The sequence below is a fragment of the Ambystoma mexicanum genome, chromosome 11 (assembly GCF_040938575.1).
Source record: "Ambystoma mexicanum isolate Mex_15411 chromosome 11, UKY_AmexF1_1, whole genome shotgun sequence".
NCBI classification, from domain to species: domain Eukaryota; kingdom Metazoa; phylum Chordata; class Amphibia; order Caudata; family Ambystomatidae; genus Ambystoma; species Ambystoma mexicanum.
In genome coordinates this window covers 406,217,359-406,243,906 of record NC_090934.1, presented here as the reverse complement: position 1 = coordinate 406,243,906, position 26,548 = coordinate 406,217,359, and the positions used below count along the sequence as shown (strand labels likewise).

The following is a 26,548-nucleotide window of genomic DNA, read 5'->3' as shown; positions in this document are numbered from 1 at the left end:
TGCGTCTGGTTAAAACCACATTTAGATCCCATCCGGGAGCTGGGTGAGAAATGGGGGGGATAAATCCTCTTAACCCCTTCCATAAAAGCTTTAATCACCAGTATTTTCCACCACAACACCTTCTGTTGTGACGTGGTGTAGGCTGAGAGCGCAGCAAGATGAACTTTTAGGGAATTGATGACCAACCTCCAGTCTAACAAATGGGTTAGATACAGCACAATGTGTGTGGGTGAGCAATCGATGGGATTGACGCCCTTGGTATTACACCAGATGACAAACCGTTTTTATTTGCTGCAATAGCAATAGCGGGTGTTAGGTTTTCTAGCTTCCCTGAGAATGTCCATGCATCTGAGGGAGCTGAAGGTTTCCAAACTCTATGACCTCAGGAGCCAGGCTGCTAAGTTCAGAGTCTGTGGGCATGAGTGTAGGGTCTCCCCCTTTCCTGAGAACATGTTGTACGGGCAGGGTAGTTTTACTGGTGGGGAGAGGGACATTTCCATTAGATGAGCGAACCAGGGTTGGCTGGCCCACATGGGGGCTATCAATATGTTGACTGGTTCTTGGTGCATCTTGTGCACTATCTTGTTGAGTAGGGATGTCGGGTGGAGGGGGGGGCGTAAACGAATTTCCCTGACCATGTTATCCAGAGACCGTTCCCTTTGACGCGGTTCTCGGGGGTACCTGGAGGCGTAGTCTTGGCATTGAGCGTTCTCCTGAGTTGCCAACAGGTCAATCTCTGGGAAGCCCCATTCTGCGAAGACGTTGGACACAATGTCTTCGTGCAGACACCATTCCTATTCTATGGGCCGTGGGAAATCTCTACTGAGCACGTCTGCCAGAAGATTGAGTTCTCCTAGAACGTGTTGGGACAATAGAAACATCTTGTATTTGAGAGCCCACATCCAAATGTTTTGGGACAGCTTGGATAGCCCTGGAGAGTGTGCCCCCTTGTTTGTTCAAGTAATACATGGCTGTGGTATTGTCTGTCAGAACCAGCACTGTTTTCCCTTGTAGTTGCGTTTGGAAGGCTTCCAATGCCTTGAACACCGCTAATAGCTCCAGTAGATTTATATAGCTGTATGCTACTTGTGGGGACCGCACTCCATGCGCTGTCTGCTGAAGCAGGTGAGGGCCACCCCCCGCCCACCACGTGAGAGATGTGTCTGTCGTGAAAGTGGCTTCCACTGCAGGGGTGGTGAAGGTTTTCGCCTTCAAGAGGTTTTCCCTCTACCACCACTGCAGAGGGGGACCGATGGGTTGCAAGACAACTAGCAGTTCTTGCCATTGTCCGCTGGCCTGGCACCACTGGCTGTTGAGCCACTCTTGCATGGGACGCAGTCGCGCGTGGGGGGCTAAGTATATACAGGACGCCATCATACCAAGCAAGCGCATGGCTTTGCGTACCGTCACCTCCCGACTGGCTACATATTGAGGGATCTGAAAAGAGCATGTTCTGAACCCTCTTGTTGGAGGGGAAGAAGAGGCGGTCCTTGGTCCGGATTACAGCCACCAGAAATTGTTTTACTAGACTGGATTTTTTTCTCGATGGAGAATCCCAGACTGAACAGAAGTTCAACGGTCTTCGGGGTGTTCAAAAAGCATGTGTCGTAAGAGTCGCGTGTTATGAGCCAGTCGTCGAGGTAAGGGTAAACCGGGACAGAGTCTGCGCAGATGTGCTGCCACTACTGCCAGGACCTTTGTAAACACCCTTGGCGCTGAGGCGAGGCCAAAGGGGAGCACTTTGAATTGTTAATGCCCGTCTATCATGAACGTTCCATATTTCCTGTGCGCTGTCAACATTGAAATATGAAAGTATGCATCTTTCATGTCCAATGTTGCCATGTAGTCCCCCTGTTTCAACAGTGGGACCCCCTCCTGTGATGTTACCATACGAAACTTTAGGTTTTATAAATGTGTTCGCTGGCCGCGGGTCAAGAACAGGGTGCATGATGAGGTCCTTTTTGGGTACAAGGAAGTACACTAAATACCCTAGTTTACCTGAAGAATCGGGACGGCTTCTATGGCGTCCTTTCCCAGCAGTGCTTCCACCTCTTGTTTCAAGATCTGCAGATGGTCCTGTGAGAGGCGCTGTGAGCGTGGCAGTCATAACTGTGGTGGTCGGGCGAATTCCACGCAGTACCCATGGGTGACCGTCTTTATAACCCACTGGTCTGAAGTTATCCCCTCCCATGTCGAGAGGAAAGATGTTAACGCCCCGCCCCCCCTCGACCGGGATGACATGGGAGGGGACCAGGATCTGTTGGTCATTTCTGACCAGAGACTACGGCTCCTCTGGGATTGGGGCCTCTACCTCTGCGGCGTCGCTGACCCCTAGGTGGGTAGTAGGCGGGGCTTCCTGATATTTGTCCAGAGTTATAGTTTCCCGTGCGGTAGTTCTAACTTGCACAGGACTGCCCTCAAAACGACCCCCTTTGGGGGGGAAGGTTTCTGAGTTATTTGTTGCAAGGACTTAACAGTCTCATGCTCTTTCTTGGCCGTCTCCAGGGCATCGTCGACCGCTTTCCCGAAGAGATTAGTCTCTTCTATGGGTTTGTTCATGAGAGCAACCTGTGCTTCAGGCTTGAACCCCGAGTTGCGAAGCCAAGCATGCTGCTTGAGTCAAATGCCCTGGGCCAGAGTCATGGCTGCTGTCTCAGCAGTGTCTAGAGTGTTCTTGATTATATTCTGATAAACCTGCCTGCCCTCGGCCACGATGCTGAGAAGCCTGAACCTAGTGCATTTGGGAACCTCCTGGAGACCTTGTACAAGGTTCCATTGTGCGTATTTATAATTGGCCAGCAGGGTGGTGTTATTCGTCATCCGTGTGTTGTATGCAGCTGCCGAGGTAACACGCTTACCTAGGGCGTACAACCTTTTGGATTCCTTATCTGGAGGTGCCTCCCCATAGCAAGGGGTACCCCTGCCCGTTTCCGGGTGGTTGTGACTACCAAGGAGTCAGGGTGGCGTGGCCTTTAATATATTGAGAGTGCAAGGGAGCTGGCCGAAATAGTTTTCAACTCTTGGGTTCACTGCCCAGGTCTGAGCTGGCTTGACCAGGGAGGTGGCCAATCTTTTATAAGAATTTAGGAGGGGAATGGCTTGGCTTGAGTGAGTTTCTCCTTGAGAACTTCCTCTACAAAGTCTTGTTCGGGTACCGCCTCCTGAGTAGTGATTTGAAAGTGATCTGCTGCTTTCCTTAAGATGGCATTGAAGGCCATTTGGTCTGGTTAATAGTTGCAATAATGAAGTCTGGACCCTATGTGTGCTATACCAATGGTAATGCAACTGTCCGAAGAGATGAATGGCCGACAGGCGTTAATTAACTTGGTGGTGTAGGCGTCTGAGGAGAAAATGGCATTAACTTGCTTGGTTAGAGCCAGATTAAAATCCAAGTAGACACCAAGGGTTTTGACTTCCTGTGAGACAGGGATGCAGTTGCAACCAATAAGGAAGGATTTGTAGTTTGCATCCAAGTTTATTTGGGTGAGCTTGCGAGCCAACCAAGAGCAGCTCGTTCTTGTCATCGTTGAGCCACAGTGTAGTTCCATCAAGGCCTGGATAGTTGGATAGATTGCACCTAGGGTGTTGGTCACATAATGTCCTGTGAAGGGTAAGAGGATCTGGGTATCGTCTGCATAGTTTGTGTAGGAGATGCCCTGGATGTCTAGGTTAGTGGTTCCTTGAAAAGAGTGTAGGTGAGACAAGTCTTGAGGGACACCACGTTGACTGGTGCTGGCGGGGCTGAGGCAGATGTGGAAAACCTTCTCATGGTTCTATTGGATAGGAATGATGAGATCCAAGTGGTTGCCTCACACGAGAAGTGGGCTGCTGAAGAAAGGTGTTAACAGAGGATTTGGTGACCCACCAAATCGAAGGCAGTTGCGAGGTCGAGTAAAAGGAGAGCGATCTTGCCCACATATTTGAAATCATCCATTTGATTCTTTAGATACATTAGCTCAGACTGGGTGCTGTGACCACGTCGTAGCCCTAGAAGATTGTTAGATTCCAGGTGAGCCTGTGTCTGTAGATATTCTGCTGTGTCCAAGATTTTGAGGAAGGGCAACGTTGTGATGGGCTGGTAGTTAGTGGGGAATTTTTTTTTTGTTTTTTTTTAATGGGTGGTAAGACCCAAGCATCTTTTAAGTTGGCTGGTACAAAGTTGGTAGCAAAGGAAGAGTTGATGAGTGAAGAATAAAGTTGCAATAGCCTCAGCAGTCTTTAATGACAGAGGCAGGTCAGATGTCTGCTTGACATGTTAAAGGTTTAAGGCCTTTGATAATTTTAATTACCTCAGGTTCTGAAACCGGTTTGAAGTTGAAACGGTGTGATGTGTTAGGATGGTCGGAGTTTAGGGTCTGGCTGGCGATTTTGTGTGGTAATGCGTGTTTTTTTTTTTTCTTTTTCTTCTTCTTAGCGGTCTTATTTTGTAGCGAGGACATTTTGTCCAGTAGGGCAGTTTGAACGTTTAGACACCAAGTGTTGTCTTTCAAACAGTTGTTTGGCATGGGAACTGGGGATTCTAGTCCACGTAATATGGCAAAATGTTCTCTGGTGGTTGAGCTAGCTTTAAGTCTGGCATTGTACGTGGAAGTTTTGGCTTAGTTTGTAGTCTTTCGCTAAGGTAGTAAATCGTATTTTGTTGGCGGCTATAGGGTCATTTCTCCAGGACGTTTATACTGCTCTTATGTTTAAGCAGTCTTTTAAGGGCTGGTGTAAACCATGTGTTAAGCTGGGGCGAAGGGTTTGGCTTTGTTTCCTCAAGGGTGCAACAGTGTTGATGGTCCATGTAGGGACTGGTTATAGGTATCTATCTTGGCAGGGTTCCAGGCCCCATGACTTTGGTCAGTGAGATCTTTCAGCAAGGGTAGGTTGCGTGCTGGAGTCATGTTCCGCAAGTTTCTCAACTGTAGCAGGCAGAGGTGTTGAAGAGTTCAGCAGCTGAAAGTCGATTGGGGGAGGGGGGGGAATATGAAAGATATTTTCTGACCAGTGGAAAGGCACGTTTTGAGGCCTTTGCGATATTATTTAAGATCGACCATCCAATCTAGAATGCAGCCTTTCGTCATGAGTAGAGCTTGAAATAGAGGAAGTCTAAAGCTTCAATGGTGTTTTCGAAGGCGATGGCGTTCAGGTCAGGACGGTCGTTACCACTCTTGATGAAGTCTTGGTCTCTGCTGAAAGGAGGTGTGATGTCATCTTCAAAGGAAAATGTGGGGCCAAGGGGTCGATAAATCAGATGCAATGTTATGGTAGCAGTATGTGATAGTATTAATTTCGTGGTTAGTACTTCACATGATTGGAAGGCTGAATTATTAGTTTCTCTAATATCTATATCTTTAGCAATAATGGCAACGCCCCAACCCGCCCACCACCTTCAATCCAGTCCCTCTTTGTGAAAAATTATGTAGTTCGGGACAGCAAGGGAAAGAGCAGGGCCTGAAGAGGGGCGGGGAAGGACAGAGTGGTGTTGAGGCAGGAGGGGGAACCATTGTCAGCTGACATATTACTAGATACAGCGGGAATGATGTACCTTGTATGGTTTAGGTAGGGCGGAGGGTGTACTATAGCCTGCCAGGGCCAGACAAGGGTTGTCTTCATGGGCCTCGGTAGGGGGCAGGTATCGCCTTCCAGCTCCCAGGTGCATCTTGTCTAAGTGGTAGGGCCAGCCAATCGGTAGAGGATAGTTGGGCCAAAGACAATGGTGAGGTCATGTGAAGCTACCATGGACTTTAGGTCGGCCATTTTAGAAGGTACGGTTGTGATCTCCCTGCGTAGCCCAAAGGGGCTTTTATCATTTATTTATAAATCCAGTGCTCATCTCTCATATCTTGCATGTGGGGCATGTATGGTGTTGAGTGGCAAACATGTTCATCAGAATTGATCAATGAGGGTCTGCTAGGAGCCCCAATACTCTCCAGGTTTGTTGGGCTTCAGCAGTACCATGACAGCGTCTCATGGTGGAGGGTGGGGCGGTGTATGTGCCTCGACCCACATTTTATAAAGTTGAGGAGCCAAGACGGTTTTAAATTCAGCAGTGAGGCCATCGGGGCCAGGAGCCTTGCCGGAACGTAGGAAGTCAATGGCATGGGTAATAGCGTCCAGAGAGATGGGAAGATCTAGCAGAGCTCTATCCTCAGTTGACAGTTGAGTGGGGGGGGCCCTTAAAAATCTGTCGGCAGGCGAGCGAGAATCTTTGTTTGAATATAGCTCAGAATAAAAGGTTTTGAATACTGTTTACTTCAATGTATGCACTAGGGCACCAGTTTCGTCCTGAATGTGTGGAATGCAACTACCACAACGAGGTGAAGGGTGGTTGTGTGGAGTCTCAAGCAGACCCTCATATAAAGGGGCTAGCCCTTAAATTTTTCCAACTTTGGAAAATAACTTGAACATTACTTCAGTAGGTAGAAAAATATACATATTTTAATTATACATTATATAAACTTTTTTTTACCAAAGTCATGCTTCAAGACAATTCAAGAATATTCTAGAATACTCCTAAATCCATAGTCCCCTTTCCTCCATACTTATGGGACACCTCTCCGTCCTGTGGGACGGGACCGGAGCACTTTGTAAAAAGCATCCAAAAATTTAGCAAAAACGTGTCCTTCCCCTTTCTTGCGCAGGGCCCGGCACGCGGCGGCAACCCCGCCCACCATGGCTCCGCCCCGCGCATCGCCCATCAGTCCTTTTTTATCGCCAGGTCTAAGACCCATTAGCAATAACAGAGGAACCTTATTATAGGGGACGGCGGGCGGGCGTATGGAGGAAAGGGGACTATGGACTAGGAGTAAGGTGGTCACTACGGTGAGTAACCTGGTTATACTCATATGTCCCGACCCCTTCCCAAGCACTCCTTAAAGGAATTATGGGTGGATGGCAATACCCCTTACTGAAAAGGGTTCTTCAGCACAGCCTGACCAAACTGAGCATCAGCTCTTGAGCTCATGTCTAGACAATAATGCTTACAAAAAAGCAGATGGGGAGGCCCAAGTAGCTGCCCTAGCGATGGTCTCCCGGGAGACATTTCTGAAAAGCAACCACGGCTGCTTTACCCCGCACCAGGTGTGCATGAATGACTTTAGGAAGCTTCAGCCCTTGGACGGTGAAAGACTGCCGTAATGCAGACGGCAATCCACCGAGAAATAGTCGCCTTAGATGCCTGCTTTCCTTGTGGGTTACCAAAGGTCACAAACAGTTGAGAACTCCTAAGCTCGGATGTTCTGTCCAGATAGAGCTTAAGAGCCCTTCTGACATCGAGACAATGCAGAACCCTTTCTGCCTCCGAGGCAGGGCTCGGAAAAAATAAAATGGCAAGGAGATCGACTGATCTCAGATGGAACTCAGATACCACCTTCGGCAGGAAAGCAGGATTTGTCCGTAGGACCACCTTATCCTTGTGAAAGAACAAGAAGGGATGCTACACAGACAAGACCTGGAGCTCACTCACCCTCCTTGCGGACGTAACGGCAACCAAAAAGGACCGCAGGATAGGTACTTGAGGTCCACCGTGGCCATTGGTTCGAAAGGTTTATGGCACAATGCTGTCAGGACCACATTTAGATCCCACGTCGGGTGTGGACTACGAATTGGAGGATAGAGGCGTGTCAAGCCTGCAAAATGCCTCTTAACCACTGGGTTACACAGAGATTAAGAGCATTGGTCCGTAGAAAGGTACGCGGAAACCTCAGAAAGGTAAGTTCTGCATGACAGAACGTGGCCACACGACTCTGCTAAGAAGGATACAAAGGACAGTGCTGTGTCAATTGTAGCCTCCCTTGGGTCCAACTGCTTGCTTAAATACCAATGACAGTACCTGAGCCATTTGCTTCTGTACTGAGACCTAGTCTAGGGTTTCCGGGCTGCATGGATAATACGCATGTTATCCGCAGACAAGTTAAAATGTTCTAAAGACGAACTCTGGCACCATGCTGCCAAGCTGAACGATTAAGGTGGAGGGGGGTGCCACAGCTGCTGTTCCCCCTGGTGAAGAAGATAGGGGGTCACCGGAAGCCTGATCGGTGAATACACCGACAAGTGTTGAAGTTCTGAGAACCAAAACCTGGCCGGCCACCACGGGGCTACGAGTAGGAGAACAGTTCACCGAGTTCCTCAATTTGTAAACTGCTCGGTAGACTAGAGGCAGAGGTGGGAAAGCGTAAGCTCTCATGTTGTGCCATGGAATCTCGAGAGCATCCCCCAGAGAGGAGGCTCCCAGCCCCCCTTTGGAGGCAGACTGAGGAAGCTTCTTGTTTACCGCCGTAGCGAAGAGGTCCACCTCCAGTGTGCCCCAACGCAGGTAAATCCATGAGAGGACCTCCGCCTTCAACTCCCACTCGTAGCTGACCATTGTCCGCCGGCTGAGGGCATCCGCTGTGACATTCAGCTGGCCGGGATGTGCATTGCAAGCAGCCAAACACCATGACGAACAGCCCATTCCCAAATCGGGATGGACAGGTCCACGAGAGGTGGAGACTTGGTTCCCCCTCGTTTGTTGATGTAATACATCGACACCACATTGTCTGTGCGTATACGGACCACCTTGTTGGCAATGATCGGTCTGAACGCCCTGAGCGCTAGGAAGATCGCCAGAAGCTCCAGATTTATGTGGAGGAGCTTGTCCTGAGGCGACCAAAGATCCGAGACATGAAGATCCAACGTCGCACCCCACCCCAGAAGGGAGGAGTCCGTCGTGACCATCATCGTAGGGGCTGGGTCCTGAAACCCCGCACCCACCGACAGGTTGCTGAGAGACGACGACCACTCCAGGTCCACTCTCATGGAAGCCAGAATCATTATCAACTTTGAGTCCAGATCCACAGCCTGACGCCAATAACTCCGAAGAGCCATCTGAGTTCGCCTCATCTTGAGACAAGCAAGAGGAAGAGCCAACATGCACGAGGCCCAGAAGCCTCTGGAACCACCAGGCCGACATGCTCTCCGACTGCGCAAACGTCTGACACGTGGCTAACAGATCCACCATTCTGTCCACTGTCAGGTACACTCTGCAGTCGAGCGTGTTCCAGCGAAAACCCAGGAAAATCAAGTCCTGCGAGACCGTCATGGAAGATTTCCGCCAGTTCACCGACAGCCCAGGATGGAACAGGAGCTGTAGGAGAGACTGCAGATTGCTTGTGACTCTAAACGGGCAAGGACTGTAAGAGCCAGTCGTCCAAATACAGCTACACATGGATACCCTCCAGACGAAGATAGGCAGCAATCACCGACATCTTCGTAAAGACACGTGGCGCCGAGCTGAGGCCAAAAAGAAGCACTTGAAACTGGAAGTGCTCCCCTCCCAAAGAGAAACAGATCTCCTGTGTGGATTCCAAATCAGAATATGCATGTACACATCCTGAAGATCCACCACACTGAGCCAATCGCCCATCTGCAAGGAAGACCGTATCTGGCTGGGCGGGATCATCTTGAATTTCTCTTGGGGTAGGAAAAGATTGAACTGGGAAAGGTCTAAGATGGTGCGCAGGCCAGCCTGGTTGGGTCACCGTAAACAGCCGGGAGTAGAAGCCCTCCCCTCGTTCCGAGAGGAACGGGTTCCACCGCTCTGAGGTCCAGAAGCTTCTGCACCTCGGCATTCAGGGAGGGCGATCCCGACAGCTGGAAAGGAGGGTTGAAAGGGGGGGTAGGGGTAAGCGGAAGCCCGTGTGAGCGACTGACAAGACCCATCTGTCTTCGGTGATGGTCTGCCACGCCTCCCAATGAGACGCAATGCGTCCTCCCAGCGGGGTCTCGTGTGAGTGCGGATAACCCTCATTTTGTAGGTTTTTCAGTGTTATTGCCACCTGAACCTGAGGAGAAGGCTGAGGAGCGGGAGAAAAACTGAGTCAGTTGTTGCCTCTGGCGGTTATTTCCCAAAGGGGTATCCACTCTACGAGATTTCCGGTCAAGGAAGCCCCTGAAACCAGAGGAGGGCCGACTTTGCCAGGACTGATGAGGACTTAGCCGTCTGCATGCAATCCTTCGTCTTGGTCAATTCTACATCCGTTGTAGAATGAAACAGCTGCTTACCGCCAATCGGAAGGTCCAACACCAGAGCTGCAAGGCCGAGTTAGCAAAAATCTTCTTCCCAAGGGAGTCAAGAAGCTTGTCCTTTCCCAGAACCCGAGTAGCCGTCGTGGAAGAGGATGCTGCAGGCCTGGACTGTAAGGTAGCCGCAGCCACCACCGTGGAGGAGGGGGGCGGGCAAGACAACAAAGCCACCTCTTCCGAAGAATGCAGCCTGTATCTCGTGTCAATTTTCTTATCGACGAAAAGTCCAGAGTGTGGTTTTCCCAAACCCTACGGACCTCGGCCAGAACATCCTTCTGCAAGAACAGGCTGGTAGTCTCCAAAGGAGACAGGGTGAATGCCCCAGAAAGCACACCCTCCTGCAGAGCGGGTGCCTCGGGCACCGGAACATCCAAGAAGCACATGTCCAGTACACGGTGGTCATGGAAAGCTCTAATAGAGCGGGCAGATCCTTGTTGTCCTGATCGCCCTGCACGTCATCCGACATTGTCAGATTCCTGCTGAGCAGTGTCGGGTGCTGCCTTGTCCACGGGGGACAATGGTGGAATAGTCGGGGAAGGCACCGTAGGCAAGGGAGGCGCCGGCAGGACCACCGGAGGAACGGGTGGAGCCAGAGGCACGGGCGGACATATCTCCCTAAAAAGCCCTTTGAAATATTCCCTCATGGGGTCTGTACGCATGAGCGTCTGAAATTTGCCGAAAAAGGCGTCCTCCGGGGACTGTTTTTGAACCAGAGGGGGGCCTCTCAGGAGGATGATAATTCCAGGGATGTAACGGGGAAGGGTGCCACACCGGCCCATCACCCGACGTATCCACATAAATCAAAGGTGACAACCCCGCAGGCAACGAAACATTGTGCGGAAGGGGCATCTGAGCATTCCAATCAGACTGGCCAATAAGGATGCGCACAAGGAACCCTATGTTCACCCACAGCGCCAAGCCATACACCTGAGGCCGATGACGCAGTTGTAGGGGTAGCGCCCAAAATGGCCGCAGTGGTCGTGACGGAAACCGCCGTCACTTTATCACCTGAGGGGAACTGCGGCACGTGAGGAAGTGAGGCAGGGGTCCCCATCGGTGGATCAGGGGGTCTTAACTTTAGCCTTAAAGTAAGGAACCTGGACAGAGCCGGTACTATGAGGCCTGGAATGTTTCTGCGACATACCAATCGCCAAATTAGCCTTCCCAGGAAGGGCCTCGGCACTGCCGGTAAAAGAAGAACTTTCCTTCTTTGCCCCCTCAACAGATCTAGCGTCACCGCAAGAGCAGGAACGGTGAGAAACAACCTTCACCGACAAGGCCTTGCCAGGCATCTCAGAAAGGTTGGTAGCTTTAGCCTCTGTACGAGGGACCTCGGACCCAGGTCCGGTAACAGCCTTACTAGCGCAGGTCTCGAACATCTTTCGGTAACACCAAGCCCCACTGAGGCCTCGGGGCGAACCCCGGTCTTATTTTTAAGGGAAGCCGATAGAATGGCCTCAGAGCAAGCTCCGGGTACCCCACGACTCAGTAGAACTGGGTCTACAAGCAGCCCCCACAGGAGGGGGCTTGGAGCGTACTCCAGTATCCACAGGCACCTTACGGAGACCCTCGGAGAAAACTCTGGTACAATTATTAGGCCCAACGGGCACCTCAGGACAATCCCCGGTGACAGAGCGATGAACACCCCTCCCGGCTCGGGAAGAACCCGGAAAGGTGTCGCCCGGCCGGGGTGCTCTGAAAAGTACACGATCGTTAGAGAGCCAGAGAGGAAAAAGGGAAGAAAATCTTCTGCGGATTCAAGTGCGTCCAGTCCCGATCAAGCAGAGAAAAGGACTGATGGGCGGAGCCAAGGTGGGCGGGTTTGCAGCTGCGTGCAAGAAAGAGGAAGGACATTTTTAGCAACATTTTTGGATGCTTTTTACAAAGTGCACTGGTCCCGTCCCACAGGACGGAGAGATGTCCCATAAGTATGGAGGAAAGGGGACTGGACGTAGCAGTATAGCTGGCACTAGCAACATCAACAAGCTGCAAATTATACAAAACAATGTGTGGAGAGGAGCCCTGAACATCAAGGACCACAGACTGTTCTCTCCTCTCCCTTTCTACCCCCCCTCCCATTTCCTCCCCTTACTTTCTTCTATGCACTTAATCTCAGAATTGATTTGATATGGCATTTATAATGAGTCTATACACAAGTGTTTCAAGGCGCGAAGCATGGGAGGAGGAACAGAATAGACAAACGGTATGATAGCAACCTCGGCTGTCTCCTGCCCCCTCCCATTACTTGTTCCCTCCTCCCCCCCCCAACACTATCTGAAATGTCGTCAGGCCTAGTACGATAGTCACTTGTTTTGTTCCTCCCCACCCTTTCTGCACCCCTCTGCCTCTCCTTTTGGTTTCTCCGTCTTTACCAGAAATGTCGTCAGGCCTAGTACGGTAGTTAATTTCACATCGTTACTGTTCATGGCCTGCAAGAATGTCATTGTATTTTACCTTGTTCCCTCCCTTGCCTTGAAGTGCTTTAAAACCAGTGTATAAGCGCTATATAATAATAAACTATCACATCTCCACAGCCAGAAGAAAAGAGCACTGGCTGCCTATCCACAAGCGTATATTGTTCAAAACCTTTGCGATTACCAACATACATATCACCAACAATGCCCCTAAATACCAGACAAAAATTCAACGAAGTCCACATGACTAGACCTACCCGATCTACCTACAGGCATCGCCTTACCAAACCAAGATACAAACTTCACAAATCAGTAGGTCTCAGCTTCCCAGTTATAACAGCAAAGAATTGGAACACTCTCCCTCCTACGTTAAGATCAGACAAGTCATACTGGATCTTCCACAAGCACCTAAAAACGTGGCTCTACTCACAGGATCAATAATCAGAGATGGCCGACAGCCAGCTTGCTTGCCAATGTCTTCAATAAGCTCTCCTGCAATATGCTAAATGCTTAGGTACTAATTCACCTTCTTTGTAACTTTTTCTTGTAGCCAGTTCCTTAATGCCCATGGGCTTGGTGTGCTTTTGAAATGTCAAAATAAATAAAATTAAATAGTTCACCTGGACCGGTCGGGCTTAATTCCTGGGAATTCTACAGCACTCAACCTGCGCCGCCTTTTTAACATTCTCGTTCGGGTAGATCCGGCGGCGGCCACACTACATACAAAAGGCCTTGGACTTTCTCGTGGCAATTTATGTATGCCGACCTCTACAAATGCAACTTTGGCTATAATTTTGTGTCTTTGGTGCGAGTATTATACGCACCCCCATCTGCTAGGGGGTAGTTCAAACGGGACGCCCTCAACCACATTTTCCATAGCCAGGGGTACGCATCAGGGCAGCCCCTCATCACCCCCATTCGCCATAGTTAGAGCCATTAGCAGATTTAATTAGGCATAGGGGGATAAGACAGGTGAAGCCAAAATTCTATCCCTTTATGCGGATGACCCGATTCTCTATGTGAGGGAATCCCAGCTTCATTTGGCTTTGATCATGTGGACAGTCTCGCTTTTGGGGAACCATCTGGTCTCCGTTTCAACTGCACAAGTCTGAACTCTTCCTGCTGACAGACGCGGCGACTGAACCACATGTCTTCATAGGGTTTTTCTGGTCCTCACGTGAGCGGATACACTTGGGGATCACAGTAAACAGGCACCATACTTCCTACTGTACCACAACTACATTGCTTACAGGCAACCCCTCGCAAGTAAGCTCAAGGCTTGGGCGGGATTACCGTTGACCATTGCGGGTAGAATAGCCTTGCTTAAGATTGTAGTCCTCCTAAAGCACCTTCATTTTTTTCAATAGAACCTTGCTTTTTATAAACAATTGGCACAAATTATCAGCAGACGCATGGATGTTACAGACAGCACAAGGGTTCCACCTAGATTTTGTATAAATGGCAGTTCAGCTATTTTTGAGCAACAGGTTTCTAGTACACCTCAAGGGCAAAGTAAGACCAGTCATCAATCTGAAGGAGCTAAACAGCTGGTTGATTTACAGACATTTCAAGATGGAGGGCATCCATCTGTTAGCAGATCTCCTCAGAAGAGACGATTGGCGCGGATAGATCTAAAGGATGCATATCTGACAGGACCCATAGTCCCACACCATCGCCGCTTCCTACAGTTTGCATGAAGGGAGAGAGATGGCAGTTCGAAACACTGCTTTTCGGCCCAGCCTCGGCGCCTTGGGCCTTTACCAAGATAATGAGGCCCCTGGCGACCGATGAGAGCAAGGAATCAGGATGATCATATATCTAGACATCCTGCTCATGTCAGAGGACAAAGCGAGATTGCATAGGCAAGTGCTGCGGGCAACATCCTTCATCTCAGACCTGGGTTTTCTGATCAGCCAGGAGAAATCAGCTCTCATCCCATGCAAGAAGCTAGAGTTTCTAGGTTTCACCATAGATACAAAAAAAAAAAAGCCACACTAGCGCTCCGCCCACCAAGATAAGATCCATCAAGAAGGATCGGAGGGCAGCCCTGATGAGACTGGTTAAATCGCTTTGGAATCTAGCCAGGATAGTGGGTCTGCTTGCCGCCCCGATTCAGGCGATCTTTCCAGGGCCGCTACATTATCGAGCCCTTCAGAGGCTCAAGATCAGGTACCTGCGAATGGGATGAAGATACCACCACCAGGTACCTCTGAATGAAGACTGCAAGATATAGCTTTGCTGGTGGCTTCACAACATGGAAGCATGGAACGGCAGAGCCATCTTCGGAGACCTGCCAGAGCTCAGAATCAGACGCGATCAGGCTGGGGAGCCAGATGCGGGCACACAGACGGGTGGAAAACGGTCCCAAAAGGAGCTAGAATTCCACATCAACTGTTTAGAGCTCCTCGCAGGGCCTTTTCCAAGGACATAGCGCAATGTTGCATGGACGATATATCCGCAGTGAGATACATCAACAAGCTGGGAGGCACGAAGTCCAAGATGCTAGTAGAAATTGCCAAGGACTTCTGGCACTCTAGTATATCGGACAAAACGGAATATCTTCCGGGAGTTACGAATACAGTAGCCGACGAACTCCCACTATCTAATAGACTTGAGCGACTGGAGGCTACACAAATCAGTCTTTGACAAATTACAGCTCAGATGGGGTCCTTTACATACAGATCTCTTCGCCTCCAGACTAAATACCCAGCTGCCGAGCTACTTAAGCTGGATGCGGGAGTGGTAGGCATGGATGTGTTCCTGCAAGATTGGAAGGATCACATCCACTATGCATTCCCCTTCGCGATGCTGGCGACGACCCAAGCGAAGGTGCGCAGACAATGCGGAACTAGTCATGGTGGCTCCGGAATGGAGATCGCAAGCCCGGTTTCCAATTCCGATTAACTTTCCACGGACTTCCCTCAGAGGGTCTCTCACACAACGGATCTCCTCACAGATCCAGCGGGGGCCACGCACCCTCTGGTACAGGATCAGACTGCAGAATTTCAGGCAAAGGTGTTGCTTGCTGGGACTTTCCGAGGAGGCTACGGAACTCAGAATCATGGGCACCCTCTACAGTCAGGAGCTATAATTCCACTTGGCAGGCCTGGGAGTTATGCTACAGGGGGGTTGGAAGCGTTTCTCCCATTTCAGATCATATAACTCAGATTATACATTTTCTATCGTCTCTTAACACAGGAGGGAAAGCATTCAGAACAGTGGGAGTGTACAGATCAGCCATCTTGTCAGGCCACAATCTAGTGGACAGTGTACCAGTAGGAGAGCACCCGGCAGTAATTGGACTTATGAAGGGTATTAAAGTGAGCAAGCCCCCTCTACCTAGATACTCAGTCTTGTGGGACATTAATAAAGTCTTGCATTTGTTTGAACAGTGGCCAAGAAACGACATCTTAACAGGAAAGCAACTGTCTGGGAAGTTAGCCACTTTGCTCCGTTTAGTATCTTGTAGAAGAGCATCAGATGTAAAGGCTCTCGAAATAGACCAAAGGTTTTTTCATCCTGAAGGAGTGGTGTTCAACATAGCGCAGCATACTAAGACCAGCTCCAGAGTCATGTACCCATACTTTCAGATAACAGCAACCTCTGCGTAGCACAGTGCATAAAGCGATACGAGGCAGTAACAGCAGCGATAAGGCCACAAGGTGTGACGCAGATACTCAGCGCGCAGGAAGCCACATAAGGCAGTTGCCCCAGCTACTATAGTGAGATGGGTAAAGGAGATTATGGAGCTAGCGGGAATAGACATTTCTGTCTTTGGTGCTCACTCGGCCAGAGGAGCTATGGCTTCCAGAGCTTTTGCAGCTGGAGTTCCGCTGCAGGAGATCATGAAGGCAGCAAACTGGTCAAGTGATTCAGTTTTCAGGACATTCCATTTCAAGCCGGTTGCTAACATTGCTTCAGCTGTAGTGCAAAGCTTTGAACGAGCATAATGCTCGCCTCCGGTCTTGTCATAGAATGAAGATTGCCCATGCACTTAGCGTAGAAGTCTTGATTCTATTAAAGACACGGAGGAGAGCATTATCCCTCCCTATGCAATTCTGTTGTGTAAATGCGTACTGCATTGTTATAATATGAGGAGTGCGACAAATTCCCCACCCTTACAATCTCGATTTCTCTTTGGCCATAGGAGAGGAGCAAAAGAACTCTCGCAATTGATATCTAGCAAATCAGCGCAAGGTGGCAGTACTGCCCAGTGTAGTGGATCGAGACCAAGTTGTTAAGAAGTTGATCATTTAGACTTGCAGGATTTAAAGCAGCAAGAAGGCAAAAAGAGGGAAGCACCTACAGACAGGGCCTTATACCTACTAAGGAGCCCTCATTGGAAGACAGAACTGAGGCTAGGAACTACTAGCCTGCCGGGATTCATGGGATATGTGGTTTACAGCTAGTTTTCACCACGTTTTTGGTTTATTTTTGTTTTCAAGCCAGTTGGGCATGTTTAAATGATTAAAAAAAATGAATAAAGTGAAGTTGTGATGTGCTGTTGAGCAGTGAAATAAAGAATAAGCATAATGCTCGCCTCTGTGTCTTTAATAGACTCGAGACTTCCTGCGCTAAAAGCGCATGGGCAATCTTCATTAGCTATCATTGGAAACTGCACACAGGCGCAGGCGAAGTGGGTGATTAATTCCTGCTACACTGAACTAGTTTTATCTCAAGTATATAGAAACTTTGGTGTCTAATATTGCGCTTCGTCTCCATTTAAAAACAAATGGCCATCAGTTTCCCCTTCAAAATGGATTTTATAATCAAAGCAGTCAAGGGATTGACCTTTTTAATAAAGTATAATGATACGAATAACATCTGCTTTATTTCTTCAGCATTGAAAGCACTGTTCGATAACCAGATTAAGATCTGGTGCTTCCCAGATCTGCTTTACAAGTCTTTTCAGCTAACCAATACAACGAGCTACTCACTTTCCAGCAATGTGAGCATTCTCCACAAAGACAAGTGCGGCTTCTAATCCCTTCAGCTGAGCCACTGCATTGGAGTCGGTCACAAACTTCTTAATCAGACCCAGGTACTTGGACCATTCCGGACTCTTCTCATCGATTTTCTGGAACAACTTCATGGCCTCTTCGTACCCATTCAGTCTTGCCTTCCATAGCTATGTAACATAAGATAAAGGGCCAGTCGTTAGATTCCTGCTTCTAAAATATTAAACAGTCCTTCAGCGACATTAAAGCTACACAAAACATTAGGTTGAACTAATACTATGTGCTTCTCCCAAAAAACGCAGGGCACAATGTGACAAAGGTGCTCTTCGACTTCATGTGGAAAATAATAAGTAAAACTATGTCAAACAACCCTCAAACAACAAACGAAGGGACATGCAAGGAACAGATTCGAGGGCACAAAATGAATACAGCAGACAGCAAAACAAATATGAAGTTAGCAGCTCCATCACAAAACATTTTAGTAGCATACGTGCACTATTCCAACCCATATAACTTTACAATTACATTTCAAACAAGTGTTGACCACACGCAGAAATCTAGCTTGCAGTGGGCAGTCCTATGCTTGATGACGTGCTTTTCGTGTCTAAAAGGGTAGCCAAAACTGCCCTTTCGCAGCGCCTGGAGAAATGTAGGCAGGTTTGCTGAAAGCGGAGCTGCTGTGTATACTGCAAAGCAAGCTTTCTGCTTACACTAAGGAAAAGAAAGTCGAAGGCCCACATGTTGGTGCTTGCCCAAGACTTCAAATTTGAATGTCATTTTACGACGTGTTTCGACCTACAGTAATATATTGAAAATAAAGCCTATCAGCAGAGCAGAAAAGACGACAATGGAGCGATGCATTCACTGCTCAAATCGTGTGAGGATTGAGAAGACCTAGGAGAGTGATTCAAGGCAAATATTAACATTGTGGTATGGAGTGTCATTTGGCTACATGAGACCTAGTCTACTCTTGCCAAACAGTGCAATAGATACTGTACCTGAACAGTTAGGGACCGAGAGGTAGCCCACGGGAAAGACATTCAAGTGTGCCACCAAATCACACAACTGTCATAACAGATCACAAGTGCAGAGTGTAGTTTGGTAGCCAAAAGATCTCTGGTCAGATAATTAGATTATCGATGTTGTGACTTGGCGGGTTTGTCAATAAAGAAAGTTACACATGTGGAAGCTGTTTGACCCATGACATTAGTGGAATGTTTACAAAACTGTTAGTGCGTTATAAAGAAGCATTGCAACAGGTGTCAAGCTACCCATGCATCTGTAGCTTGAAATATGCCTTGCGAGGCTTTGCTGTAAATTTGTTCACGACACTCGAAGAAGTAAATGGTTAAAAAAAAAAACTTAACTGACCTTATGTTCACATTTCTGGTCAATAGGCAGCTTGATCCATTCACTGTCATCTCCCATTGTAAGATGTGGTGTATTCAACAATTACAGTAAAATCTAAAAGTGGAAGGAAAATAGAAGCTCAGAAGACCAGTAGAGTTTGACAGTAAAATATACTTTTCAGTTACAAGGGAAAACAATGCCAAACTTATATCTGCAGTTGCCAAAGACTAACAAGCAGTGTGATGGACAAGCACAGATTTAGGCAAGCCCCAATTATCTAAGAATTCAGTACGAAGACACCTCACAGGAACATTGTGCATGCATCTTGATAGCTGCAATGCCACCACGACTGGACTTGGGGAACCATAATAGGTTATTGGACTACTACAAGTTCAATATCAAGCAGCTCCACTGCAGACTCCAGTGAAATTCAAGGAAATCTGCATGTATCCATATAAATAAATGTTCTGCATCATTGTCCAGCAAGGCATAAAGAAAGGCGTCACTGCCCAGCAGTCTTCCACATTATCCTCCGTCACACCAACTGGCCCATTTGAATAGAAAGTTTGCATGTACAAAACGTAAAGAAAGCAGGCTACTGGCATTACAATGAATATCTCAGCAGTATTTTTTTTTAATTGTTATATGCTTTTAAATAAACCTTTAACAAAACCAAAAATCTATATACAAATTAATCTACAATTCATCACAATCCCTCCCCCTACCTCTAATCCTACACCGTAACTCCCTTCACCTACCCCCTCCTCTACCCTCCCCCAACCTTCTAAATATTTCTACTTATTGTTCTGACCTGTTCATGTTTGTAAATATGCTTCTCTCACTTTTGTACCTGTTATATTGTAAAGCGCTTTGGCTTAAAGCACTATATAAATTCAATAAACAAACAATTCTATAAAACCTTTAACAAGTAGAAAATACATTGAAATACAAATGCATGATCTACAGTTCACTGCAACATTACAATTAGTTAAAAAGCATTCACACATATAGAACTTACAAATCATTCCAAATGTAATGATTTTATAAAACCTGTGACTGCCAGCACTACTTGCTGCCAGGCATAAATCGCATAAAAGACTATCATAGTAGTTAAAATGGGTAAATGCCATCTAAAATGTATTTCTTGTGGACCTCGAATCAGCGGTCAGGCAGTCATCAAATGTTCCATTGTTTCAACTCTATTCGACAACCCACAAAACCTACGTACACCTTGATCAACCGTTATATGGTAACGTATCAAAATCTCTTTGGTCTGAATTTGATTAATATGAAACCTAAGGAAAATCGTTGCACTGCTTTTAGTTACACAGCAAAATAAGGGGCAACCGTTCCTACAGATTTAAAATCAGTCCTTAAATTGGCCAGTCATTCGTATAAGTGCATGTACATGCCCAATCATGCCTATAAAGATTGTTTTTTACTCTTAATGGATTTTCTTTAAGATAGTCAACTGAGATCTAATTCTCCTAATATCTGGTTGCATGAAGTTGAGAATTCATGTAAAAAGGCTTCCTTAAAATTTAACAGCACCCTATTAACATCCTATTATGAGGGGGTGCATGGTGGGCACAAAAACATGTAATACAGCCACAAGAACCTCCACTGGGTCGCAACTTCTTAATGAAATACCAAGTTCATATCAAATGGCTGCTAGGGGCATTCCTTGTGCCACTAGAGTCCTTCTCCAGAGCCGACCTAGGCCAGGAAGCAGATTTAATGTCCAAAATGGTAATATTTAATATCCGTAGAGTATCCCCTTAGCACTTGAGTGAAGAATTGAGTTCTTCCCATATTTAGCATCCAGTCGCCACAGTTGATTCCCCAAAGCTTTTCCCAATGAGACCCACTAATCCTTTAAAAAAGTATATATTTTGTTGATATTGGCAATCCAGGTAAACAATACCCTTCACATTAAGCATTACACCGTCAATGTGCCACGTAAATTTAACAGCGCTACGTTTCCCAGCAAAATGCAATATTTCATTTTTGACCGGATGGATATTTAAAATTGTGGACGTCAGCAAACATGGAAAAACCTAACAAAACATGCAGTCATCCTATTGGGGTCCGATCAAAAATCTAAAAGCCATCAGCATATGCTAACCAGAGTAATTTCAATTAATCAATCTAGAAAGTAGCCAAGGCAGCTGTATCGAGGTGCTCTCCATTGTCGCTGAAATATAAATTAAAAAGTGTTGGTGCAAATACACATCCCTGCCGGACTCCTCAGGACGTTGGTATACTCTGAGAAAAATTACTGTCATGTATCTAGTAGAACTTATTTCAGTTATGGAATGTAGCCCAATAATGATTAGTCTAAGCAGACCCTGTGAAATTTCCCCATTTAACAAACTTAAATCACAATAAATCACGATCTACCGCAGCAGATAAATCAATGGATGCCACTAATACTAAGTTGCATTTTGTACAGTCCACTTGTTTAGAGACTAATTTCAGCAAAAATCCATTTAAGCTAGTAGCATGGTACTTGCAAAATCCAGTATGTCATGCAGTCATTCTGTTAAAAATATTTGTTAAGTTTCAAGATGGTCCAAAATAAGTAACAAATAGCTTGCCAACAGCTATTGCTATTAGTCGAATATGTAGGGGGGGGGTTGCATCCAGGAAGCATTTGAAAATTGGCAAGATTTATGCGCAGGACCATGGTTTTGGAAACGCATGTAGACATGAAATAAAACCGACAATATGGATGCCCAGGTTTGTGTCTCTCCCTTGAATAACGCATTATACAGGTTGTTTGGACCACTGTCTCTAAAGGAACTCATTTTGCCAGTGGCTTCAACAATCTGTTCCTTTGATCCCTTCAGTGCCCTGGTATCTAACCCAGAGTCCAACAATGGTATTTGTCGACCCAATTTGCGATGGACTCCTAAAAACCTTGCCGAAGTGGGTTACCCATTGTTCTTCCGAGACTGCGGAAACTGTTCAGGTTGTGAACAAGCAAGATTCATTAAACGCCAAAAAGCGCTTCCATCTTTCTTCTCCAATACGGACATTTCTTTTACACATCTCGCCGATAACTTGAAAAGCAATTACTCTTAACCCAGTTCTTATAGGCTTGCTTTATCTTTTATATATTTAGAGTGTTTAGGGTTTGCGAAAGATTGACATCCTTAATGTTCTTAATCTTTTGTCTTAAGGCCTTTTTAAGATTTGCCACAGTTGGATCGAATTCAGGTCGATGTGTTCTAAATGAAGCAACCCGTGCTTGCGCACACTATCAGAAGTTTCTCAAGAAAATCCACATACTTAGACAATAAAAGTAGCATTCTGCCATTCCATTGAGAAATGTCGTAAACACTCCGAGGCCACCAATGACCCTGCCAATAGTGTTCCCATTCCACCTCACTCTAATACCAGAAGGGTCTACTCTTATTTCAGAGCATGCATATGTTGACCTCTTGATGCGATGTGTGGAGCTGAAACTTGGTGGATAAGCATCTGTGATCACTATAGTTATTTGGGGCAATGTGTAGGTTATTTAAATACAGGCATCTGACTGACCAGAACCCACTGGCTAATTTATAAGTGGTTAACTACAAAGCTGCAGAATAGTTCCTTAAGGGCTACCTACCAAGTCTGGTTTTTCCATGTATAGTCTAACACAAACTGCCCAGGACTACTTTAATGATTGATATGGGGAGGGCTGTAAAGAAACAGTTACTCACTGTAGTGATTACTGTACTCTAGGGTACAATGTCCTTTCATCACGGGATTATTTTTGCTGCACATTTTTATTCGCAAAAAAAACCATGAAATGACTACGTACCCTAGAGTACAGTAGTCGCTACAGCCAGTAACTTTACAGCCCATAGTCTCCTTTCCTTCATTCTTGTAAGATGTTCCGTCCTTCTGGAAGAGACCAGAGTCTTAGTTCATAAATTACAATAGTCTAATTTCGAAAGAATAAGGGCTCTGGCTAAAGTAACGCAGCTGATTGTGGAGAGTTATGGTTTGCAAGCATGGATTAATTTACAGGTGTAAGCTGTGGCCGATGAGGTGGCACCAATTTGTTTTTTCAAAATTTAAGCTAGAGTCTAGATAGAATCCCAATGTTTTTACCTCCTTAGCCACTTTTATACTGATGCAGTCTATGTTGAACGACGGCAATGGGTTCCTTAGTTTGGATAGTCTAGCAAGAGCTCCTATAAGGAGGAGCTCCATCTTATCGTCGTTTAAGCAGAAGCCATGTGTAGCCATCCATGCTTGAATAAGAAAGTATATTTTATTTACTAGGGTGGACACTGTCATCACCTGACAAAGGTATGAGAATCTGGGTGTAGTCTAATTCGTGTAGGTGACACCCAGATTGTCTACGTCGTCGAATAACAGCTTTGTAAAAATATTATACATGGTGGGCGATACACATTGCCCTTGGCTATGCTGAGGCCATAGTGGAGAAGACTCATGGACCGATTGTCTTAAAAAAAAATATTGAATCCAGGTTGCTGCTTCGCAGGAGAAGTGGACAGCTGTTGACAGATGCTTACAGAGGACTTTATGGTCCACTAAATCGAAAGCGGTCGAGAGGTCTAATAGGAGTAGGAGACTCAACTTCCCTTCATCGCTTAGTTCATCCATCTGGTTCTTCAAATCGATGAGCGATGTTTCCTTTCCGTGTTTGGGTTTAAAGTCTGACTGGCAGAGCCCCAAGAGATTGTTGGCATCAAGGTAGGACTGAATCTGTAATTAGGCCGCCTTATCCAGTATTTTTAGCAGAATGGGACCGTATCGGTCGGTAGTTGGTCCGATTGTTTGGATCTAAGGAAAACATTTTTTTTTTTTTTCTTTTAAACCGGGAGGACCCCGGCGTACTTTAGGTTGGTGGGAACAGTTGAATGACGAGTTGATTAAAGTGGAGATGAATGGAGTGAAATCTGGGCAGGCGAGCGCGAGAGGTTTAATTTTTTTGCTTCCATTTGGTCTTGAAGGAAAGAAATGTTGGATAGTGCTGTTTGAATATTAGTGCACCATACTTTGTCCTTGTTGCATGTCTCCATTGGAGAAGTAGGGGATTCCAATTCTCTTAGAATGATGAAAAGTTCTCTTGTGTAAGAACTGGCTTTGTTAATCCCATCATTATAGACATCACCTTTTGCTTGAAGGATTTCTGATTTGTATTTAGCTACAATTGTGGTAAAGATGGACTAGTTTCGCTCGGTAGGATCATTTTTCCAGAAGGATTGTGTTCCTTTTTTCTAACGGCAAGGCTTGGAGGGGGTGGGGTGGGAGGGGGCGGTAGACGGCCAGGGATCGAGGTTTACCTCGAAATATTGAGGTGCGATTTTGTCAATCGCTTCTTTAAGGGTGGAGTTATACAGGTCTACTAGTGTGGTTGGGTCTAAGCTAGCAGACAGGAGATTTGTGATAGGGTGGAGTAGTGACAGTAGGTTATCCCTTGTTTTGCTTTCATTTCTGGTCAGTAGTGGTGGCGCCATGAGGTTCATCAGATTAGGTTGTTGAATAGTGAACGAGATTATGTGATCAGTCCAGGAGCACACTTTGTTGGCCAATAAGGTGATCTCACAATTTAAGTCAGCCACCCAATCTAGAGTTCTTCCTTTGGCATGATGGGTGTGTTGACCCTTTGAGTAAAGCCTAGTTCCGAGATAGTGTAGGCGAGTGCCGAGGCATTATCATTAGGGTCATTAAGTCCAAAGTTGAATTCTCCCAGTACTATAATTTGAGATGGGTTATGTGTTTGTGGTAAGTAGGTAGGTGATGTCTTCAAACGATGCAATAGGACCAGGTGGTCTGTAAAGACGGTGCACAGTAATAGTACGGGAGGCTGCGAGTGGCAGTTTGACTGTCAGGAGTTCAGCTGACAGGAATGGCGTGTGAGCCAAGACCCTCAAGCCTAGTTTAGGCTATGAAGGCAATGCCACCTGCTCGAGGATTCTCACTCTGCTCTTAGTAGGGTATAATTATGTGGAATAGCAATTGAGAGGGAGAGACCTGCTGCGTAGAGCCAGGTCTCTTGTTATTGCTAGAAAGTCTAGTTGTTGGAAGTAATTAAGTCGGCGATGTCTAGCGCATGGGCAACCATAGATCTCACGTTGATGAGCACCTTTGATGAAGGGTGAATTGGAGTCTGGTGTGTGAGCAGAGCTGTTTAGACCAGAGAGGTGGTTCGTTTTTTGTCTCAGATTGAAGTTGGGTCTTTCCTTGGAAGATTTGATATTTGGTCTGAAATTTACTATTGGTGCAATGGTTTTGTTCCATCTAGATCCCAGTCTTTGATTTCTAGCCTTAGTGGAGCAAGGTTGGCTAGGTAGGGGCCTGGTAGCATCTTGTTGAAGCCATAGGACTGGTGTGGGGGTGCGCGGACAACTAGGAATAGAGCGGTCCATAGTCAAGCGGTTGTTGGCTGTAGCTCTAAATCGTGGCAGAAATTTGGTCTGTTTTTATGGATTTAGACCATTGTATTTTCGCGTTTTGTCCTGGTATAGGTTTAATGGATGTAGGAATTTAGTAGGGTGGATGCACTTGGATAGCAGAATAGACTTAGTAATGATTGAAAAGAACATGGTGATAGCCTTAAATGCTACCCCAAACGTGGATGTTTGGGGGTCGGCCTTAGGGTAATAGGCAAATAAGGCTGGGGTTGGTACATTTTAACTGGAGCAGAGTCAACATGCGCAAGGAGGCAATATACAGACGGTCCTGGTTTCCTAACACAAAGTAGTTAGATTAGCAATGCACACAATATCGAACGGGAAAAGATACTTGTATGGTCAATCTGTGTACGTGGTAGCTTGCGCGCCAGACAGGACATTTTTTAAATGATCCTATACATGGGAATGACTGCAGTCTTACTCTGACGAGCGGGGATACATGCATAGAGCCCAACATAACAGATCCACTGAAGTGGAGGTCTCTGTATATGCTAGAGAAGGTTTCTATGAGATCCAGCCTGCTTCATTAGCCGTTTTAGGGCAATTAAATAGACAGGCGGAGAGAGCCCGACACTAGCCTCAGGTCAGTTCACACAATTACGACATTTTGTCAGGCGGCAGATGGATGCAAAAGGCCAAGATAGTGTTCGACTACTAGGCACAAACAAGCTGGGCACAGTATACAAATAGTGGCAACTTTTGGCAGTTAGAGGGACAAGGGGCACCTACGTGGCAAATACAAAATGCAGAAAGGCAAGTTCAAGTTAGATTTTTTTTTTGGCTTACCAAAGTTATGGAGTGTCACGTTCCAAAAAGTCTTGTTGCTACTGTGGCGGTAGGCTTGTCATGCATCATAACAGGACCATGTGGTCAAGGTGGGGGTAACAACCCTCACGGCACAGACAGGCACAAACGGGCCCTTATTCCACAGCCCTTGTGACTGTCGGCTTCTGCCTGCCTGTGATGCGGGTAGGCATATAAGGAAAATGCGGGCCAATCATTGGCCGGTATTCAAACAGCTTGGCAAAAGCTGGCTGCACGCCCTTTGCACACGCTGCTAGGCAACCAGGAATAGCGCTGTGTAACAACGACTGTGGCTCTAACTGTTACATATGGCAAATTTGTTTCGCTGCAGCTGGGCATTTAAAATAATTACAGGCAGCATACTTAATTTCATTTTCACGTGGCTTCCGATCTAGTCGAAAAATGTAGAGGAGCCTGACAGGGTGCTTCAAGTGAAAAGGGCTCTCGTTTTGGCGTCTTCAGGAGTGTAATGAGCTCCAGGGCACAGACCGGCCCTTATTCCGCGGCCCTTGTGACGACAGCCGGCTTCCGCCTGCCG

At 46.8% G+C, this 26,548-nt stretch overlaps 1 protein-coding gene across 3 annotated transcripts in view; it reads right to left on the bottom strand.

Annotated features, from left to right (window-relative positions):
* CKAP5 (cytoskeleton associated protein 5) overlaps nt 1-26,548 on the bottom strand; it is a 1,593,334-nt gene that overhangs the window by 1,523,518 nt on the left and 43,268 nt on the right. For all 3 annotated transcript variants that reach the window (XM_069623197.1, XM_069623199.1, XM_069623198.1), the window contains exons 2-3: nt 18,791-18,883; nt 17,399-17,589 (exon numbers count right to left, since the gene is read on the bottom strand). In XM_069623197.1, coding sequence (XP_069479298.1) covers nt 17,399-17,589; nt 18,791-18,847 — 248 coding nt within the window. In that variant the 5' untranslated portion in view covers nt 18,848-18,883. The remainder of the gene's footprint in view (nt 1-17,398; nt 17,590-18,790; nt 18,884-26,548) is intronic.